The 21827-nt window shown below is 44.7% G+C and overlaps 1 protein-coding gene across 1 annotated transcript in view; it reads left to right on the top strand.

Moving 5' to 3' along the window:
- The window catches only part of RPH3A (rabphilin 3A), a 94510-nt gene that overhangs the window by 17926 nt on the left and 54757 nt on the right, over positions 1–21827 (top strand). Inside the window, exons 2-3 of the mRNA XM_024741517.1 lie at positions 15649–15737; positions 19774–19785. Coding sequence (XP_024597285.1) covers positions 15667–15737; positions 19774–19785 — 83 coding nt within the window. The 5' untranslated portion in view covers positions 15649–15666. The remainder of the gene's footprint in view (positions 1–15648; positions 15738–19773; positions 19786–21827) is intronic.

Raw genomic sequence — 21827 nt, 5'->3', positions numbered from 1 at the left:
TAAGTACCAACATGTGGAAAGCACTTAGCACTGTGCCTGAAACAGGATGAAGGTTCTATATTTATTAAGGGTTCAGTGAAGAAGGATGGGGAGGAGGAAGAAGACGGTAGGGGGTGATTTAAAGTCAATCAGGACGGTGTTTAAAGAAACCCTACTTCTTACTGGTTCTGATTCAGTCTTGGGGAAAGCCAGTGAACCTTTATAAACATCAATTTTTCTATCTGTAAAATGGACTCAGTGGTGTCTCTTTGCAAGTGTTGTATGAGCCAATGTATATAAATCACTTAGTGTGGTGCCTGGCACACAGTAGATGGTAAATACCATTATAGCTGTTATTCTTAGCCTTTATATCCTGGAGATGTGACAAGGGTAATGTACGTCTCTCTATTTAATTCTAACCATGTACCAGACACTCTTCTAAGCACTTTACAAGTATTAACTCATTTAATCCTTTAATATCCCTATGAAGTAGATACTATTATCACTATTATTATGAAGTTTTTCATACGGGGAAACTGAGGCACAGAGAGGTTTAGTAATTGTCCTAACATCCTACAGCTAGAAAGAGGCAGAGCTGTAATTTGAACTCTGGCCGCTCAGCACTTTTCAGCCTCTGCATTCCCCTGCCTCCAGTGATGAGGGACATAGCGCCCACCTGCCTGGTCATTGTGAAGACCGAGGGCTTTGTAAATTGCAGAGTGCTCCATCCATACTTAATGTTCTGATGGCTGCTTTCATGGGGACATAGGGAGAGGAACAGGAACTTTGAGGTTCATTCATGTTCTCCAGCCAGCACTGACCAAGATGCATTTTTCCGCTGCTTTCCCCCACCTGGTGTCAGGAGGGCCTGGGCAGGAGAGAGGAAGGGATGGAGCCCAGTCTTCAAGGTTTATTATTCATGGGAACTTCCTGATGTGGTCTCAGATTTCTTAGAATCTTCACATCCCAGGGAAGTAGCCATGGCTGGACTGTATGAGGCAAGAAGTATCCTTCCTGGCCAGAGACCCTGTAACCTATGTTATTTTGGAGGGTGGGGTTCTGAAAGAGCCCCTGGGTGACACCTAGTGAGGGTTTGCCTTGCACCAGAACTAGCCTTGATACTCTCTGCTGCTGTATTTTCCACTCCAACCTCTCAACAACCCTATGAAGTAGGTGCTGTTACAGCCCCCATTTTACAGGCAAGAAAATCGACGCTCTGAAATGTTAAGTATTTTGCCCAGGCTCACCCAGCTTGAGTTTAGCTGGGGGTTGAATCCAGGTGTATGTGACTCCAAAGCCTGAGCTCTTGATGGAAGATTCTGTCATGACATTTGTACCATGGGTGAAAGTGAGGGTGGTGTGCGTGTGTGTGTGTGTTTTGGAGCTGAAGGTGCTTGGGGTGTAGGTGCAGTGGGTATGGGAGTGACTGGCGTAGATGTGGGTGTGTTGTGGGTGGGATGGTGCTGGGGGAGAGGTGAGCAGAAGCATGTGGAGTGTGTGGCGGACGGCGTGTGGACGTGTGGTGTGAGTGTAGGTGGGAATGAGGGCATGAGGACGTGTTGTCAGTGGGAATGGGCAAGTGTAGGTGTGTGGTGTGGGTGGGTAGGAATGGGGCTGAAGCAGGGGCGTGTGTGTTTGTGTGTGTGTGTGTGTGTGTGTGTGTGTGTGTGTGTGTGTGTGTGTGTGTGTGTGTGTGTGTGTGTTGAGGTGAGAAGACAAAGCTCTTCCCTGGGCTCTAATTGCCTCTTCTTCCAAGGATGAAGTGAAATATGCATTTTCCCAGGACAGGGAGCATCTAAGGCCAGAGTACTTATTCTTTCTGTCTTGTAACCAGAAACTGGCTCTGCTTGCTTGATAAGAGAGCCAGACCAAGTCAAAGATGAAGAGCTTTGCCTGCATATGAGAGGAGAGTCTGTGAGCTTGAACCATTCCTTTCCAAATGCAGAAAGAGGCCATCTCAGAAAAGCATATTGCCCTTTTTACAACAGCCCCAATGAGTAGTTTTTCTGTTCGTGCTTGATTACCTCCAGTGAATGGGAACCCACTACTTCTCAAAGTAGCATATCCTCCTTTTGATACCTCTGATGGTTAGAGAGCTGTTCTTTACCTTAAGCCAGACTTTCTCTTACTGTACCTTTCACATTTTGGTGCCGGGTCTGACCAGGCAGCTTATATGAGTGGCTGTCCAGAGTAGTGGTCAAGAGTGTTGGTGTTAAGGGGAGATACACCGGGATTTATACCCTGGTTGGCTCCGCCATTCCTGGCTGGGACCTTGGGCATATTAAGGCACCCTTCTGAGTCTCAGGAGTGGAAATAACCTCATAGGCTGGTGTTGAGGATGAAATGAGGTGGTATATGGAAATTGCACACCTGAAGGCTTGTGATGTTAATTTCTGTGCTACCCTGCCTTTGCTAAGTATAGACCCTCAGGGCAGGAGAGTGAGTTGGTCAAGAGCACAGGCTCTGGAACCACATTGCCAGGATTCTAAATGTGGCCCCATCATTTACTAGCTGTGTGACCTGGGAGAAGCTACCCAACCTCTCTGTACTCCAGGTGTATCACCTGTGAAAAGGGAATAGTCATTGTTTATTAGATCATTGTGAGGATTAGGTGATTCAGTACCCAGAACAGTGCCTGGTATATAGAAAGCACTCAGAAATTGATCACATACCCAAAGGAGTAAATGAAGAGAGTTTAATTAAGAGACTATTTATAGTCATGTGAAGGAACCAACAAGGTCAAGGGAAACCAGGGTGCTGAAACACCCCAGCATCCATCAAAGGAAGCCATCACCATCTCCAGGCCTGGAGAGGCAGGAGAAGGAACAGTTATGGACCCAGAAGAGAAAGGGTTATATGAAGAGGTCCTCCTGATGAGAGTTACCACCTTTAGTGTAGGGCCACAGCCAGCCTGTGGTGACCACCACGAGGGGTCCAGGGAAGAAGTACCCCAGCCTCTTGCTCTTTCCTCCCTCCAATCATCTGCAATCCCTCCAATTAGACAAATCCAACCAGAAACCAGAGGGTAAGGGAACCACTGATGCTGTCCACACAGGCCAGCCTCCCAGGGCACAGAGTAGGGTGGAAGGGTGAATAGATCTGGAGAGTGAATGGAAGATACTCAGCAAAGCTATTTTTTATTATTAGTTTGGCACGATGATGCCACTTTTTAAAACCATATTTGCCATATAAAACCAGCAAATTCATATGCTTAACCAAATATTATATTATTTGCACCAACAGTCAAGATAGCAGGTGTCTCTCTCCCACCTGCAAGAGGGAGGGGGTATGGGGGTATATGTATACGTATAGCTGATTCACTTTGTTATACAGCAGAAACTAACACACCATTGTAAAGGAATTATACTCCAATAAAGATGTTAAAAAAAAAAAAAAGATAGCAGGGTGGCCCGAAGGCTCACTTATATAAGACCCAGGTCCAGGAATATCTTTGGATATTCCACCTGCTACCAAGTGACCCTGGCAAGCCAGGGCCTCAGTTTCCTTATCTGTAAATTGGGAATGCTACATCTCCCATCTGTGATTTGTGAAAATGCTCCTCAGATGAGAGGATGCTGTATTTTTAAGGGGTAAATGCCCCTCTCTACCCTGAGTATTTCATCCCTGAGGCAGAGGAGGGATCAGGGTGACACCTGTGGTCTCTGTGGCATGAGAATAGTTAGGGCTGCAGATAAGTCAGTTCCAACTGAGTTTTAATCAGAATGAGTGTCACTGCAACTTGACCCTGGGTGGCAGCTGGAGGCCATTAAGCTAAATGACTTGTTTTAATACTCAGACCTGTCTAATCACATTTTCTTGTTTGGAGCCGTGTGTGTCTGTGCATGGGTGCTTAAGTGCAGAAATAAACCTGAGCTTTTCCTCTTCTCCTTACTCACCACAATGTGGTTGGAGCAGAGATAAGCTCCATAAGCAACACAACAAAGGCAAGCTTCCACTTTATCAAGGAATCAGGTAATTGGCTGGACTGTGCAGGGAGCCCTGAAGAGTGTTCTGTTAACAGTGTCTGCCTTTGCGTTTTTTTTGTTCAGTATTTGGGTCTGTAGACTCAGGGCTCAGAGGGATTCATAACCCAGGGGAAGAAGGAAATGTTGAGGGTACCCCTGTCCAGCAGGAGACATTCTCCCCAGGAAGATCAATTCTAGATGCTCTGCCTTGCCTTCAGCGTGTGTCATGTGTTTTCCACTGTGGACTCATTTCGAATGCACGCACTGTTGTGACTTACTCGCTGTGTGTCCTTGGAAAAATGACCTTACCTCTCTGGGCTTCAGTTTCCTGATCTGTAAGACTGGGTAATAAAAGGTCCTATTTTCTAGGATGGTTATGAAGATCCAACAAGATGTTGCACGTGAAACACTTAGTGCAGTTTCTGGCCCCTAATGAGCACAGACAGGATGGGTTAGGTTGTCATATGGTAACAAACAATCCTCAAAGTTTCAGGGACTGAAACAACAGAGATTTGTTGCTCACTCATGCTCCCTGGATATGGTGGGTTAGCAGGGGGTGTCTGCTCTGCATTTGTCCTCACACAGGAACCCAGATTGAGTGGGGATGGGGCTTCATCTTCATTCATCCATGATTGTCAAGACAGGAAAAAGGAGAAGTGCTAAAGTGAGCACCAGCTTTAGAGTTTCCACCTGGAAACTTTTATTGGCCAAACAGGTCATGTGACCACTCCCAGCTTTCCATGGAGAGGGAAGGGCAGTCCTATTACATGGTGGAAAGCCAGAAATATTTAGTTATCAGCACTAATGACAACCATAGCACTATCAAATGACCCTTGCTTTAGTACAATTATATTGTCATTATCATAATAACAGAATATGTTTTTTTGTTGTTTTTATTTCTGTCATTCATCATTATCATGCTTCATGTACTTAATCTGGCTTCAAGAATCCTGAAACATTTCCCTCTAGTGCCAAAGTCAGGTTCCCATCTCTTTAAGAAAACATACCTGAGATTATTATTTATAATAACATAAATTAATAATAGCTCCCACTTGGCCCCAGACCAAGGACTTCACATATATCATCTCATTTAATCCTCACAGTTCTCTTTTGAGATAGGTCCTATTATTGTCCCCACTCTACAGATGACAAAACTGAGGCTCAGGAAGGTGAATTCACTTGTTGGGCTCATAAATGGTAGAATGGACTTGGCCCCCAAATCCATACCCTAAGTTGCCTTGCTGAACTGTCTGCTAAGAATATGTTGTCTTAGCCTCTGGATCTTTAAATGGGGAAGCAGTGGTTGTCTGGCTGGAGAGTGCTGGAGACACTATGCACGATCATTGTTGAAACCCACAGAAACAGGGGTTCATCGCTGGGACCCATCCACTCTTTTCTGTCCTGTTTTCCTCTCTTCTCAGCCCTGCAATCACCCCAGGCTCCATCCTCATGAATTTCTCCATTCCCTGAATATTCCACATCCACTGAAGCCTCTGAGCCTTTGCTCACTCAGTTCCCTCATCCTTTCCTCCATCCTTCATGTCTTGCACACCCCAGCTCATCCTTCAGGGACCAACCCCAATTTTCCCCCTTTTCACTCACACTCACACAATACAGTCCTTTTAGAGGAGGGAAGAAATTATTCTTTGTTTGTTTTTTTTTGGGTTTTTTTTTGCGGTATGCGGCCTCCCACTGCTATGGCCTCTCCTGTTGCGGAGCACAGGCTCTGGACGCACAGGCCCAGCGGTCATGGCTCACGGGCCCAGCCGCTCTGCGGCACGTGGGATCTTCCCGGACCAGGGCACGAACCCGCGTCCCCTGCATCGGCAGGTGGACTCTGAACCACTGCGCCACCAGGGAAGCCCTATTCTTTGTTTTTAATTAATGCCAGCTCTCTCATCCCAACTTTTAATACTGCCACCTCATTTGTCTTATTAAGTACTTAGTTTTGCTTTTAATTAGTGCTGTTTATTTTCACTGAATTTTAATTGTCAGTGCAGGGTCTCAGCAGACCTTGGTGAGGATGCTTTACAGATGTTTCTTGTCCTCCTGCACCACCTCAGCTTCGGTGGCAGTGTCTCTGAGGTAAAGTAGGCAGGGATTCTGGGGGTGGCTGAAGGCAGGTGTGTTTTTTTTCCATACCTCAGCCAGTTCTGGTTGCCTTTGAGATTCCTGTTTGCTTCAAGGTAGCTGGTCTATGAAGACACATAGAGCTTAGGAGCGTTGCAATGGCAGAAATTCAATTCAAATTTGACTTCAGGAGAAAAAATAGGAACATATTGGCTCGTATGTTCAACATATGGTACCAAAAAGACCAGGATTGATTCAGGTGTGGCTGGATCCAGCATTGTCATCAGGAATCAGTCCCTCTCCATCTCTCAGCTCTACTTTCATCCCTTCACAGACCTTTGCCATTTGGTGGCAAAAGTGACCAGTAGCAGCTCCAGGCTTCTGTTCTACCAGTTTAGCAATCCCAGTGGAAAAAGGGTGCTTCTTTCCATATAGTTCCAGCAAAAATCTTAGGGCATGCCTTCATTGGTCCACATTGGGACATGTGCCTATCCCTGAACCCATGGGGCATCATACATTGATTGATCAGAGGTGGATCATTGGCCCACCTCTAGGGACCAGGTTTGGGTGCCCCCTCATCTGAGTCACACAGATTGATACTGAGAGAAGGGTGGTTTCCCAAAGGAAAATTGGGGTGCTGTTACTCAAAAAAAGAAGGGATAAGTGCTGGACAGGCAAAAAACAAGAAATATCTACCCCAGGTGTCCACTGCAGTGTCTCACTCAGGCCTAAACAAACACCTGGAATTTAGACATTTGTTTTCCTCCCCAGCCCCACCCTCAAATAACACTAACAGGGGGCTTCCCTGGCGGCGCAGTGGTTGAGAGTCCACCTGCTGAAGCAGCGGACACTGGTTCATGCCCCGGTCCAGGAAGATCCCACATGCCGCGGAGCGGCTGGGCCCGTGAGCCATGGCTGCTGAGCCTGCGTGTCCGGAGCCTGTGCTCCGCAACGGGAGAGGCCACAACAGTGAGAGGCCCGCATACCACAACAAAACAAAACAAAACAAAACACTAACAGTGACCTCCTTGCATAATACTTAAAAAGCATTTTATATTACCAGGCCCCTGCACATGTGTTACCCCTTCAGCTCTTCCCAACAACCCTTTGAAGTCGGCATGACAAAGATGGGAATTTTTATGTCCTCATTTTACAGATGCAAAAACTGAGGCCCAGAATGACTAAGTGATGTGCCAGGAACTGAATGGTGGAGCTAAGGTTGGATCCCAGGACTCTGGGTCCAAGGCCAGCAGTTGTTCTACAACAGTCGGCTGTACTATCAGCCAGCTTTTGCTGCATAACAAACAAAGCACCTCACAGAGCACCCCACAGTGGTTTAGAACAACAGCCTTTTTTTTTTTTTGATGTGGACCATTTTTAAAGTCTTTATTGAATTTGTTACAACATTGCTTCTGTTTTATGTTTTGGTTTTTTGGCTACGAGGCATGTGGGATCTTAGCTCCCCAACCAGGGATCAAACCCGCACCCCCTGCATTGGAAGGCGAAGTCTTAACCACTGGACTGCCAGGGAAGTCTCATCAGCCATTTATTTATCTCAAGATTGTTTAAGTCAGTGACTGGGTTGAGTTCAGCTGGGCAGTTCTTCTGGTCTAGGCCGGACTTGGATGATCTTGGCTGGACTTGTTCACATCTGTGGTCAGCTTGTATGTTGGCTGGGCCTGGCTAGTTTATGATGGGGCCCCCCGACAAATGTGGCCTCTGTAAACTGCCAAAGTTGCAGAGCAGTGTGGGATGAGCTCTGTGCCTCCCTTAAAAACCCATAAGATAGGGACTGTCCTATGGGATTTCTTGAAGGCTCATGGCAGGAACCATCTGTTATTGCTATATGGTGATGGGAGACCCATAGGGAGGTGACAGTAAATTTGCTCTGTTTCAAGGCCAGGAGCACAGAGGTGCCTTCTTCTCGAGCATCTCTCAGGCCTGTCTCTGTCCTTGTCTTGGATGCCTGCCAGCTCAGCATGGAAGGAGTCAGGCCTTGTCATTCTAGCTTTGGCCTGGTTCAGCGGAGGCTGGGGATGTCCCATCTGGCTCTAGGAGCAAAGAGAAGCTAGTAGCAGCCTGCACCCTCTGGATGTAGCTGGACCTGTAAGGGATGCTGGGGCTCTGAAAGAGGGGGCTGGAATGGCAAGGCTTGCAGGCGTGTGGAGGGGCACTCAGCTCTATCAGTAGTAGGCAAGGCAGAAGACCACCATCTTTCTCTTTGCTGAACCAAGTGTTCTTGCCATGGCAAATGTGTATAGGAACCCTTAGTGCCTGGCAAGTGGTCAAAGCTGGATGCATGGTTGAGGCAGAATAGAATATATTCAGTTCACTTCTCAAAGCCCTTCTGTGGCTCCTACATCACTCAGAGTAGAAGCTTAAATGGTCCTAATGATCTGATGTCCCTTACCACCCCCACTGCTGATTCATCTCCCACTTACCTCCCCCTTGCTCACTCTACTCCAGCCACTCTGCACTCCTTGTCATTTCTTCAACTAACCAAGCACATACTCACCCCGGAGCCTTTGCACTTGCTTTCCCCCCCAACTTAGAATGCTCTGCCTCAGATATCCACGTGGCCTCAGTCCGTTAACCCACTTCAGTCAGGTCTTTGCTCAAATATCATTTCTCAGTGAGCCCCCATCTGACCACGACCAGCTTTTTTGTTTGTGTGTTTTGTTTTGTTTTGTGTTTGCCGAGGCTTGCAGCTTACGGGATCTTAGTTCCCCAACCAGGGATTGAACCCGACCCCCCTGGTGGCGAGAGCTCCAAGTCCTAACCACTGGACCACCAGGGAATTCCTTGACCACCTACTTAAAATCAAACTTCCCTCTCAATCACCGATCCTCCTTCCCTGTTTTTCTGTAAAGCACTCATCACCAGCTAACATGCTTTACATTTGACTTACTGTTTCCCCACTAGAAGGTAAGCTCCTTGAGGACAATGATTTTCCTTTTTTATTTGTTCTAATGCTGTATCCCCAGTGTCTAGAACAGTGTCTGGCACAGAGTAATAGATGTTCTATAAATACTTTTTTTAATTCTTCCTATTTCTCAAGAGAAGCTGGTAAACTGTATTATTAATTAAATCCCGTGCTTTTAAAATATTGGCTTAATTTTCCTTTTAAAAAATACTGCTTGGGCCAAACAAAAACATAATTTCAGCCTGGATGCTGTTTGTGGAGGCCTCCCAACCCCACTCCACCCTTGTTTGGTGCCCTTGGTGTAAGTTGCATTTCTCACGCCGTCAGACAGTCCTCTCAATTTCATTTCTTTTTATGGCTGAGTAATATTCCATTGTATATATGTGCCACCTCTTCTTTTCCAGGTTCTTAATTGAGCAGAGGTAGGCTGGACTCAGGAGAAGAGGTAAGGGGCAGGAAAAAAGACAGAGGGACGGAACTGACAGGGCACCGTCCGAGCTGGTGGCTACAGGCTCTGCTGTGAAGCATCTGGTTTAATTCCAACACTGTGGGGCTGGGAGGCTGACTGTGGCATTGAACTCTACGCAGACAGCTGCAGCTCACACTGGTTCCCTGCAGCACCCTGAAGTACTGTGTATGGCCCCTGCCAGCCCAGCCCAGGCCCACCGTGTCACTCTTAGACACCTGCTGTGGCTCTGAAGCTAAATGGATTTTCAGGGTTGTATTTTCAGTTCAACTAAAACCAGCAGAAGACCTTGGAGGTTCTGGGGGATTCAGGCACCGTTCCTTAACAAACTGTGCTAAAGGGAGTCAGGGGAGAAGTAGGTAGAACAAAATGTAGAGGGAGAAAGGCAGGGTTCTGGAATCTGGCTTTTCTGGGCTTGGGACAGGGTCTTTGTGTTATTTTAAGATGCAGGTGGCATAAAGATTAGTACCAAGCTGTGGAGGTAGGCAGATCTGGAATAAGGCCTGGCTCTGTCACTTACATGCAGATTTATTGAGTGCCCACTGCACTCATGGAGCTCTGTGACTTGTGTGAAGATTTATTGAGCATCTACTATATACCACACTCAGGACTGGCTGCAAAGTGAAAAATGCAGGGCCCCTTGTTCAAATATTATAAAGAATTTCAAGATGATGACAGCAGAGCATTAAGCCAAGTGTGGGCCTATCTAAGTACAGGGTCCTTCTAAGCTTAGGGTCCTTCTATGCATGGGGCCCTGTGCACCAGTATAGGTCGCAGGCCCATGAAGCTAGCCCTGCATGCACTGGAGTTACAACTGTTGAACAAATACAGACCCGGGCCCTGCTCTCATGGATCTTACAGAATAGGTGGGGAGACAAACAGCAAATAAGTAAAAAATAATAATAATTGCAAATCACAATAACTATTATAAAGGAAACAAACAGGATGCAGTGAGAGTAAGTAAGGGGTAAGAGGAGGTGACTTAGAGAGTATAGTTAGGGAAGGCTTCTTGGAGGAGGTGACATTTGAGCAGAGACCAGCAGAGCGTGAGCAGAAACCAGCCATGAGAGAGTGAGAGGAAGATGCTATCAGTTCAGAGAAACAGCAGAGGCAAAAGCCTGGCAGCTGGAAAAGCCAGCGTGTCTGGAGCACAGTCCAAGATATACAAGAGTAGCAGACAGAGGGTCATGACAGCTGTTTGAGGTCACGGAGAGAGTCTTAAATCTTATATGCAATGGACAGCCATTGAAGCACTTTATTATTTATCTTTTAAATAAGTCACTTATTTTTGAATAGCCAACATATCCACATGGTTGCAAATACAAAGGGGTATCATGTGAAAATTCTTTCCATCTCAGTCCCAGCCTTCCAGTTTCCCTGCATAGAGGCAAACAATGTTGTCCATTTCTTGTGTGTTCTTTGCAGAGAACTTTATGCAGATACAACCCAAAATCACATGCACATATCCTACTTGCCCTTGTGCACACACATGGTGTTGTTCTGGAATATTGTTCTACATCTTGGCCTTTCCACTAGACAGTTAATCTTGGTGATCAATCCATATCCATCATAAAGAATCTCAGTATTCTTTACAGCTGTGCAGTCCTCCACCGTACAGATGCACCAACATCCAGCTAGCCAGTGCTTGTTATTCGGCATTTAGATTGCTTCATTGACTAAAGCAGGTCATTGGGAAGCCCACTTAAACTCTCTGTGACTCAGTTACTCATCTGTGAAATGGAATAAGAAGAACATCTATCTTCTAAGGCTATTGTGAGGATTAAATGAGATAAAACCTGAAAGGCACTTAGCAGGTACCAAGCCCTTGATATTTGAACTAGCGATTGTTGCTATTGTTGCTTTCATTCCTAAAAGCAGACTGTTCCTTGGGGCTCACACCCAGGCTTTGGGGGACCCTGTGCCCGGGAAAGACCTGAGCCTCTGGCTTCCAGGGGAGGCAATTATTTTATGCTTTCTGAACTTGCAGCTGCAGCACTAGATTTAAGGCAGGACTTTGACTCTGGTGGAGCCGAAGCATGTGATCTCTCAGAGTCTCCAGGCAGGGGTCTGGGTGGGCAGGTCTCTGTTCGTTGCTGAGGCTGAGGTGGGAATGCAGCCAGGAGCCAATGGCCATCAAACATTCGTCAGAACCCAACAATCTGAAGTCCAGGGAGGAGTGTCCTACAGGTGTGAACACAGTGGTGCGTAAGCACCTGGGCTTTGGAGACAGAGTTCAAGAACTGGCTCTGCTACTTGGTAGCTGTGTGATTTTGAGCAGGTGGCTTAACCACTCTGGGTCTCAGCTTTCTCGCCTGTAAAATGAGGATAACACCACTTACCTAGGAGTAAGACTATAAGGATACAAGTTTCATTATTTAATGAAGCTATGGAATTTGGCGCATAGTAGATGCCCAGGAAATGTTAGTCCTTACTGTCGGATAAACTATGATCTAGGAGAAATAGGAAAAGGGAGTTACCACTCGACAAGTGCTTACTGTGCATCAGGGACCGTGGAGGTGCTTAAACTCATCATTTCAATGACCCCAAGGTTCTGCTGTGGTCCTAGGGCTGGAACACACATTTACCTCACACACACACCTCTACCTCTGCTCCTGGGATCAATGGTTGGTTTCCCTCTGCTGGTCCTCCCTGGCTTCCTGTCCATTATGGTGATGCTTTCTCTGTAGTGGGCAATGAGAAAGATGGGATGATCTGAAAATGTCAGGGGCTCACCATTGGGCTTCCTCCGTTTCTATTAACTCACCCTTAAACTTGAGATCTTGGCTGGACTTCATGGAGTATTATTTGCAGGCAGGCAGGGGATATGTTAGGATCCAGCTCTGTCAGATTGGAAATGGTTAAGCAGCTTGCCTGGGGTGACATAATGAGCTCCGGGACCACAGCCCCGCTTTCCTAAGATTCTCCCCTCTACTTTCACATGAAGTCAAGTTCTCTGGAAGCAGAGCCTGAGACAGGTTTTTTAAAAAAATTTTATTGAAGTATAGTTGATTTGCAATGTTGTGTTAATTTCTGCTGTAAAGTGACTCAGTTATACATATATGTATATTTTTTCATATTATTTTCCATTATAGCTTATCACAGGATATTGAATATAGTTCCATGTGCTATACAGTAGGACCTTGTTGTTTATCCAGTTCTATATATAATAGTTTGCATCTGCTAATCCCAAACTCCCAATACTTCCCTCCCCCACCCCGCTCCCCCTTGGCAACCACAAATCTGTTCTCTGTGAGTCTGTTTTTGTTCCTTAGATATGTTCATTTGTGTCATATTTTAGATTCCACATATAAGTGGTATCATATGGTATTTCTCTTTCTCTTTCTGACTTATTCGCTTAGTATGATAATCTCTAGGTCCATCCATGATGCTGCAAATGGCATTATTTCATTCTTTCTTATGGCCGAGTGATATTCCATTGTATATATATACCACATCTTCTTTATCCATTCATCTGTCAGTGGACACTTAGGCTGTTTCCATGTCTTGGCTATTGTAAGTAGTGCTGCTGTGAACAGTTGGGTGTATGTATCTTTTCAAGTTAGAGCTTTGTCCGGATATATGCCCAGGAGTAGAATTGCTGGATCATATGGTAACTCTATTTTTAGTTTTTTGAGGAACCTCCATACTGTTTTCCATAGTGGCTGCACCACTTTATATTCCTATCAACAGTGTAAGAGGGTCCCCCTGTCAGTTAGGCATGGCCCTGGGCTGCTCCCTGGGGTGGGGGTAGCTTCTTAGATATCTCTGGACAAGGCAGCTGCTCTCTTTGGCTGAGGGCAATGCTCTGTAAAATGGGGCTACCATAAGCCCCTAGTTGCTAACACTCCTAGAGGCTGGGGGTGGGGTGGGAGCACCACCTGTAAAGGGCATCAACAATTTCTGCTATACCCACTCACCTCCACCTGCATCTCCACCCCAGCTGAGATGTGGACCCATGACCTTCTTTCTCTGGGCTGTTACTCCAGTTGTTCAAATAGCCTTGATTACTCAGGCTTCCCTCTCCAGGCCCAGGCTGCTTGACCGGGACAATGAGCCCATCCTGGGATGTTACACTCTGAGAGGCCTGGGTGGCAAAGCTGAAATAACCAATGCTGTCCAGGGTGGCTTCTGGCCTGGAGGGACAGAGCTGGGTGGTTTCCATGGGGCGGCCAGCCAGTGAGTTTGGACTTTGCAGGCAGAATTTTAACAGGAAATGAGCTCCCGGTATGCCTGGCTGAATGCAGGAGAGGGTGGGCAAGCCACATTCTGCCTTGAGGGCAACAGAATTTGGAGATCAGAGTTCCTGGGAGGGGACAGTGTTTTCCTTGTCCCAGCTTCCCCCCCCCCACCACCACCTCCTGGGATCCTCCAAGGTCAGTGCTGCCTCTGCCTCAAAACAGGAGGCGAGGCAATCAAATGAACGTTTGCTGTCCAGACCAAGGGCAGCTGAGGACACTCATTACCGGACACTGAAGCTCTCGGTACCAGCAGGGGCCAGGGGTTCCCAGGGGGCCCAGGGCAGCCTCATTCAGCTCTTGGCACAGGCAATAATGAGACGTTAAGGTTCTCTTCAGCAGATTTCCTTCACAACAGGAGTCATCTCTCCTTTCTTTCTGGTTTCAAAGTGGAAACAATGAAATGGTCATATTAATCTGGGAAGATTATGTTAACCACCCGGGAGCGGATGAAATGGCTTTTCTCTAAGGGGCCTTTCCTTCCCTGTGTCCAACCATCAGCCCCCCGATCCCCGGTTTCACCCACATGAAGATTTAATAATTGCACTGGCTGTAGAATAGGAAAGAGAGTTCTCTCCCTGTTCACCTCCCAACTGCTCATCTATTCAGCTTCCTAGGAAAAAAGACTGTGTTGTACCAAGACCTTCAGGGTAATCAGAACCCACTGGACACAGTAACCTACCTTCTAAGGCTTTTTAAAAAAATAAATTAAATGTGATCTCCATGGTTTCTTTCCCCTTATTCTTTTTAGAGATTTATTTATTATTTATTGATCTTATTAGTACTATTTTTTTTTTTGGCTGTGTTGGGTCTTAGTTGCAGCATGCGGGATCTTTTGTTGCACCGCACAGGCTCTTCATCGTGGTGCACGGGCTTCTGTCTAGCTGTGGCGGCGAGTTTTCTCTTCTCTTGTTGTGGTGCTCAGGCTCCAGAGTGCGTGGGCTCTGTAGTTTGTGGCACATGGGCTTAGTTGCCCCACGGCATGTGGGATCTTAGTTCCCTGACCAGGGATCGAACCCACGTCCCCTGCATTGCAAGGTGGATTCTTTACCACGGGACCACCAGGGAAGTCCCTCTTTCCCCTTATTCTTTGCTTAGACCCGGGGGAGGGGGAAGGAGGGGAAGTTCAGAAAGGACATAAGCTTGGCTGAGTTCAGCTAAACTTAGTGTTGATGGAGACTCATTCACGCATTCAACAAATATTTATTAAGTGCCTTCTATGTGCCAGGTGCTATGCTGGGTATTGGACATTAAGCAGAGAACAAAACAAAGAGTTCTGCAAGAGGCTTACATTTTAGCAGGGAGATTCTAACCGTGATGGTGCTGTTTTCACAAGCTGTGATTTAACTTTGTGATGATCTCCCTAGTCACTGTGTAGAGCATGGACTGAAGTGGGCCAAGGGCAGAGGCAGAGAGACCGGTGAAGAGGCTCCTGTAGTAAGCCAGGCCGGGATAGTAGTGGTTTGGATCAGCATAGTAGCAATTTAGGCACAGAACATTGGGAAGATTCTGGATCTATTATGACAGTGAAGCCAGCATGACTTTCTGATGGCTTGGGTGTAGAGTATTAAAAAGAAAGCAAGCCAGGGATGACTCTGGCATTTGGGACCTCAAAACTCTGAGACATGGGTTTGTTTTCTTTTTGACCTGACCAAGTCCAAGTTAACTAGTACATGAGTCAGATGACTTCCTCTAGTAGAAAGACCCTGGATTGGAGTTAAGAGCTCTGACCCTCCCTCCTGGATATGTGGTCTTGCATCAACAATGAATGGGACGAACACAGATTAAAGGGAGGAAGTTCTTGCCTCTGATCCATTTCTGCCACAAGGGAGCTGTGACAGTTTCCCTCTTGGGGCCTGAAAGTCCCCATCTGGAAAGCGGAGAAGCTGGGTGAAGTTCCATTTCTTCTCTGTATCCCCCAGAGTGCTTGGCATAGACCAGGGGGCTGAGAAATAAAGGGTGATTGAATGACTGTTTGCATGATGTCCTTTCTGGGCTGTTGTTTTCCAGGAGCACTGGGCTTCTACCATGACTGACACCGTGTTCAGCAACAGCTCTAGCCGTTGGATGTGTCCCAGTGACCGACCCCAGCAGTCAAAGTAAGTTGCTGGGTGTTCCTGGGAGTTGTTTGCTTTGGGGCAATGAGGTCCTGATCTACACTTGAAGGAGGAGAGGAATAGCAAGGAAAGAAATTTCTCTCCCTGGGGTGGAGGAAAAAGAACCTAGTGGGAGTTTGTCGTGGAAACTTCACTGATTTTACTTCTTTGCAAGGTTGGAATAACAAGATTAAATTCTGAGCTCCATGCCCTAAATGAGAGGTGGCTTGGTGGAATGGAAACAGCACTGACCTGGTGCTTAGAATCAGACTTGGTTCTGGTTCTAGATCTGAGCTACTCTGGGTGAATCTCTTTCCCTTCTTTGGACCTTGGTTTCCTCATCAATTAAATAAGGAAGTTGGACTAGATCAGAGGTTGCAAACTGGCAGGCCATCAGCTGACTCTGACTTGCAGAAATGTGTTTTTTATTTTTTACTTTTGGCCTGATCATTTAAAAATTGGGAAATTTCACATAAAATAACTTCACATACTCTTTCCAGTAACTATTATACCTGAATCAGTGGTGTGCTGGATCTGTACCATGGTGGTTCCTTAGAGCTGATGTTAAATTTTCAGGAATTTTGCAAGTCAGTTGTTAAACATGGCCAGTATTAAAAATTAAGTTGTACAATTAAATTATATTAAACACAAAGGTGGTGAATACTTAACGTTAATCACTTCTTAATTTTTTTTAACATCTTTATTGGAGTATAATTGCTTTACACTGGTGTGTTAGTTTCTGCTGTATAACAAAGTGAATCAGCTATGCATATATCCCCATATCTCCTCCCTCTTGTGTCTCCTCCCACGCTCCCTATCCACCCCTCTGGGTGGTCACGAAGCACCGAGCTGATCTCCCTGTGCTATGCAGCTGCTTCCCACTAGCTATCTGTTTTCCATTTGGTAGTGTATATATGTCCATGCCACTCTCTCACTTCATCCTAGCTTACCCTTCCCCCTCCCCGTGTCCAAGTCCATTCTCTATGTTTGCGTCTTTGTTCCTGTGCTGCCCCATCACTTCTTAATTATTTTACTATGTTTTGTTAGTCTCCGTGTTGCTCGTGCCTGTGATGCCTGTGTGGTGAAACACTATATAATAGTACACTACTGCATGTTTCCTCCCACTGCTGCATTTAGTGACATCATATAGGTACTCGAAGTCAGCCACAGTGGGGCTTTTTCTCCAGAGGTTCAACTGTTAAACATTTACCAGCACACCACTGCCTGAAGACCTTTACAGTCTAAGTCTATTGTTTATCATCCCTGCAGATTTTCACTCAAAGGTCTTATTTTATAAATGCTTGGTAATTTTTATTGTTAGCTCAATCTGTGAGAATCCTGGGGATCTACCATGGGAATATTTTCCTCAGAGAGATTTGCACTTGCTTCTGCCAGGAATCAGGTGTGCTGCTCACCCAAGATGTGACCTGAGCTCCCTTAGAGGGTCCTGGCTCAAAGTGGGGGTCTCAGATTCAGCTTCCTCACCTTGTTAGGAGCTCAGAGTCAGCCTCTGGAACATAATGCTGGTATTTACATTGGCTTACTGCTCACAGCTCCCTGTTCTGGATTCAGTTTGCTGGGTTTTCTTTTTCTTTTTTAAAAAATTGCCTCATAAAGGGGTATGATTGATTTACCTCCAACAGTACACATTTAAAGTACAGTTTGATCATTTTTACATACATGTGCATACTCATTCCCCTTTGCAGTCTCTCCTCTCTGCCCCTCCCTCTCCCCACCCATCCCTAAGTAATTACTAATCTGCTTTCTGTAACTATAAATTAGTTTGCATTTTTTGGAATTTCTATAAATGGAATCATTCAGTATGTACTCCCTTTTTGAGAGATGTCTTCTTTCACTTGGCATAATTATCTCATGATCCATCCATATTGTTTTTCACATCAATAGTTTATTCCTTTATATTGCTAAATAGTATTTCATTGTGTGGATATACCACAATTTGTTTATCCGTTCACCTATTGATGAACATTTGGGTTGTTTCCAGTTTGGGGCTAGTACAAATAAAATTTGTATAAACATATACTTTCATTTCTCTTGAGTAAATACCTAGGAGTAGAATGTCTCAGTGGTATGTATAGTAGGTGTATGTTTAACTTTTTAAAAAACTGCCCATTTTCCAAATTGGTTGTACCACTTTAAGTTTCCACCAGAAGTGTACAAGAGTTCCATCTCTCTTCCTCCTCACCAACACTTGATATGATTAGTCTTTTCCATTTTAACCATTCTAATGTGTGCATAGTGGTATTAGTTTTGTGATTTTAATTTGCACTTCCCTAATGACTAATGATGTTGATTGTCTTCTTTTGTAATTTTGCCATTCGTATAACCTCTTTGTTAAAGTGTCTGTTCAAATACTTTGTCCATTTAAAAATTGGGTCATTTATCTTGTTATTAAATTTTCTAAGCTTTTTTTCATGTGTTGTAGATAAAAGTCCTCTGCTGGAGACATATTTTGCACATATTTTTCTTGGTCTATGACTTGCATTTTCTTTTTCACAACAGAGTCTTGAAGAGGAAAAGTTTTTTTTATTTTGATGAAGTCTGTTTTGTTTATTTGTTTCGAAGTAGGGAGGGTTGTTGGAGAATTCCCTTATTTTCTAACAATCCTAGGGTCTTTTGGAATATTTAGTGCACTCATATTCTTAAAGCAAAAGTCCCTGTCTATTTACTACTTCTACCTAAAACCTCCTCTAGTTATACAAGTTTTATAGTTTTGAAGACATTATTGAACTCTGTTGGTTTCCTTTTTGAAAGGAAACTTCTAGTTTCCAAGCCCTTCCCATAATGTCCTCTTGAAGCCAACCTTCTTGGCAGACAATATTCCATCAGCCAAAAATTGTCTCTGTAAGATAAACAGTTGCCTGAAGGTGAATGGGGTAAAATATTTATTTTATTTAAGAAATGTCAGTTAATTAAAACCCCATACATAAGAGTTTACTTTAGTCAATATGAAGCCAAACAATTTGCCTTACAATTAAATTAGAATTATTCAAACAGTCTGGATGCAGTTTCATTAAAGTGCTTCTGGGCTCCTGTGAAACATCTTGGCATTCTGAATGCATCCGGCTGGCTTGATTGCTACTGCGTTTTCTTCAGATGTTAAAAATTATTTTCCAATAAATGCTAATGGGTGAATTATAGTCATCACACATGCTATCTAGTCTGCAGCAGTGATGATGTGCTAATGCAGACGCTTCAAATGTCTTTCTCCAGTAAATTAAGAAATCTAGTCTTAATTAACTGCTGGTTAACCAGATACACTTTACTGCCTTTGTGATTTCTCTCAGCCTCCTTGAATCTAACGATGGTGTTTGGAACACAGTTGTGGTTGTGTTTGAAAGAAGTGAATGTATCTGTTTCTTGCATCAGTAGGACAGGGCTTCAGCTGTCTATGTTGGTGATACATGGGGAGAAATGCTGGTCTCTGATAGTTGATACTTCTCTATAGTTTTCAAGTCTGCAAGCCTGAGAGTGCCAGAGATCAGAGGTGGAAACTGAGGCACAAAGAGGAGATGTGACCTGCCTATGGTAGCATGTCTAATAAGTGAAGAGCCTGGTCTCCTTTTTAGAGTGTAAGGACTTGCTTCCCCAAACTGGGGCACTGCGAGTTCTGCTTTCGGATGATCCAGTCACGGTTCAGGGCTCATTGCCTACCTCAGTGTGCTCCTTATCCCCCAGTGTTTGAAACAACAGAAACCAAGAATGTTATCATTAAGTGATTCCTTTTTAGTGCCAAAGAACATTATTCAAATACATAAATGATCAGATTGGTTAATTAATAAGCTGAACTGATTGGTCATTTTAATCAAGGCTGTGGCTCATACAACCCTACATTGCTGCAGCCTTGTTTTAGATGCGCTGGAATAAGATAATAATGACTGATAACAAATGGAAGTAGGTCATTGTGATTTAAACAGAACTGTGCGGTTGTGGCATCCAGGCAGTGTTGATATTGTTAAGAGATTTTTTCCCCTAACTTTATTCATTTTGTTCTTTCTCTCCTTTCTTTGCCTTCCTTCAGTGTTAAAGAACAGTGAGTATTTTGTAATACTTTTATTTTTCTACAGACTGAATTTTATCTCTTTTCTGATTAAAGTGGCTTTAAAGATAGATGAAGAGAGATGGTTCAAAAAGGAACTAGCATGTTTTACATATCTAAAAACAAATTCAAGTTGTTAAAAAAAACACATTCCCCTCTTGATAAAGAAAAATATGAAATTTCAAAAAAAAATCTTGGTAAAAGGTTGGAAAATATTCCTTAGGAGAGCCCTCAATTTAATTTTTGTTAGCAATTAGTGGGATTCAGCAAGCTTATTAACCGCCCTGTGCCTCTGTTTCTGCAACATTTTGCCTGGGAACACTGTTTTTAGATAAAGAAAATATTAACTCAAATGACTACTATCATTAATCAAAGATGATGATGAGTAGAACAGAGCTCGTGGGAAGTTATGTGCTATACACATGGTCTCTGTCACATCATGGAAGGTCAGCCTGATTTCCCAGTGAAATGCCTTTGACTCAGAGGTCCTATCTTTGCTCATAACTTTTGTTTTAAATTGGATTCATTTCCTAAATATGCATGACAGATTGGATGCTGGGTCTAACAAATGAACAGTCAGGCTGCAAAGCAGATGGGACTTTGGTTGTGTGTACACATTGGGAAACTATGGGAGGTCATTTTTACCTTCCCCTTGATGGGGAAGTGTTCACAGAGCCACAGCCAGAGCGCCGAGTCTAGCCTCAGAACACCCAGGTCTGAGTCCTGCTCTGGGACTCAATGTCAGTGTGGCCTTGGGGCACTGCCCTTCACCTCCTTGAGCCCTGGCCATAATGTGGGTATGTTAACCCTGCCCTTCCACCTTCACTGGGAGGTGGTACGGTCAAATGAGATGCATGGGAAAGCTTTGTAAACCGTAAAGCACCAAAATCAGAGGAAGGTGTGGATCACAACCTTGCTTTACCCTTGTGTGTATTTTATATATATATATATATACCTTGTATGTATACATTGTGTGTGCATGCATATATGTATGGTGTGTGTTCTACAGTCTCTGTGTTGGCTGGTAAGATTTTGGTCTTTTTATGAATATTGTGAGCATATCATTCAGACATGCTAGGGAGAGATGCTGAGATGTTGTGCGATTATAAATATGAACATCACAAGAGAGAAGTTCAAGACTTCAGAGGGTCCCAAGTGCTTCAGGCTTCCTGAATGCTGAAAGCTGAAAGGTAGGGTGTGTGTCCATCCTCCTTCCCTCCCTCCTTCATCCTCTCCCTCCTCTCCTCTCCTCTTCCCTTTCTCCCTCCCTCCCTTCCTTCCTTCATTAACAAACACATATCATGCACTGTGCTAAGCACCAAGAATACAAGGTTAGCCAAAGTCTGAGTGGATGTCTAGAAGGGTTTACAAACAAATAAATAGTCAGTCACCAACAAGTACACTTTATAGTGCAAGGAGCTATAATAGCAGAATCACAGCGGCCAAGGGAGCACAATGATGGGCACCTAACCAAACTTTGGGGTCATGATGGGAGAGCTTCCTGGAAGAAGTAATGTGTAAGCTGAGACCATGTAAAGGAGGTACAAGATAAAGAAGAGACAGAGGAGTTCCAGGTAAGGGAACAGCATGTGCAAAGTCCAAATAGGAGAGAGAGCATGGGATTTTAGAAAAGCTGAATGGCACTCAGTCTTGCTTAAAAGATTACCAGGAGCCCGAGATCCCCTTATCTTTCTGAAGGGAGTCGGGGAACCACAGCATCCTTTTGGCACCCTCTTTAGTCTGTTAGGGGTAAATTTCATCAAAAAGGGCCTTTTTACCAGCAGGGCTTATGTAAAGTGTTTTGTGGTGTGGATGCCCCTCCTTCCACACCCTCCCCTTCAGGATTCATTAAAATCTCATTCACTGAGCTGTAAAGAGACTTCCTGCTGACACCTGCTTCTGTCGGCATCCTGGGGGAAGGAAGGGGATAAGAAGAAAGGAAAGAAAAAGGATTAATTTTCTGCACACCACTGCTGTTTAATGCTTCAGAGCCTTCGTGCCCTGACAGCATTTCCATCATTCCACTCCTTTTGGGA

This window comes from Neophocaena asiaeorientalis, unplaced genomic scaffold (genome assembly GCF_003031525.2).
Source record: "Neophocaena asiaeorientalis asiaeorientalis breed wild unplaced genomic scaffold, Neophocaena_asiaeorientalis_V1.1 scaffold648, whole genome shotgun sequence".
NCBI classification, from domain to species: domain Eukaryota; kingdom Metazoa; phylum Chordata; class Mammalia; order Artiodactyla; family Phocoenidae; genus Neophocaena; species Neophocaena asiaeorientalis.
Note: the sequence above shows the minus strand (reverse complement) of the source record. Positions and strands in the feature narration are given on the sequence as shown.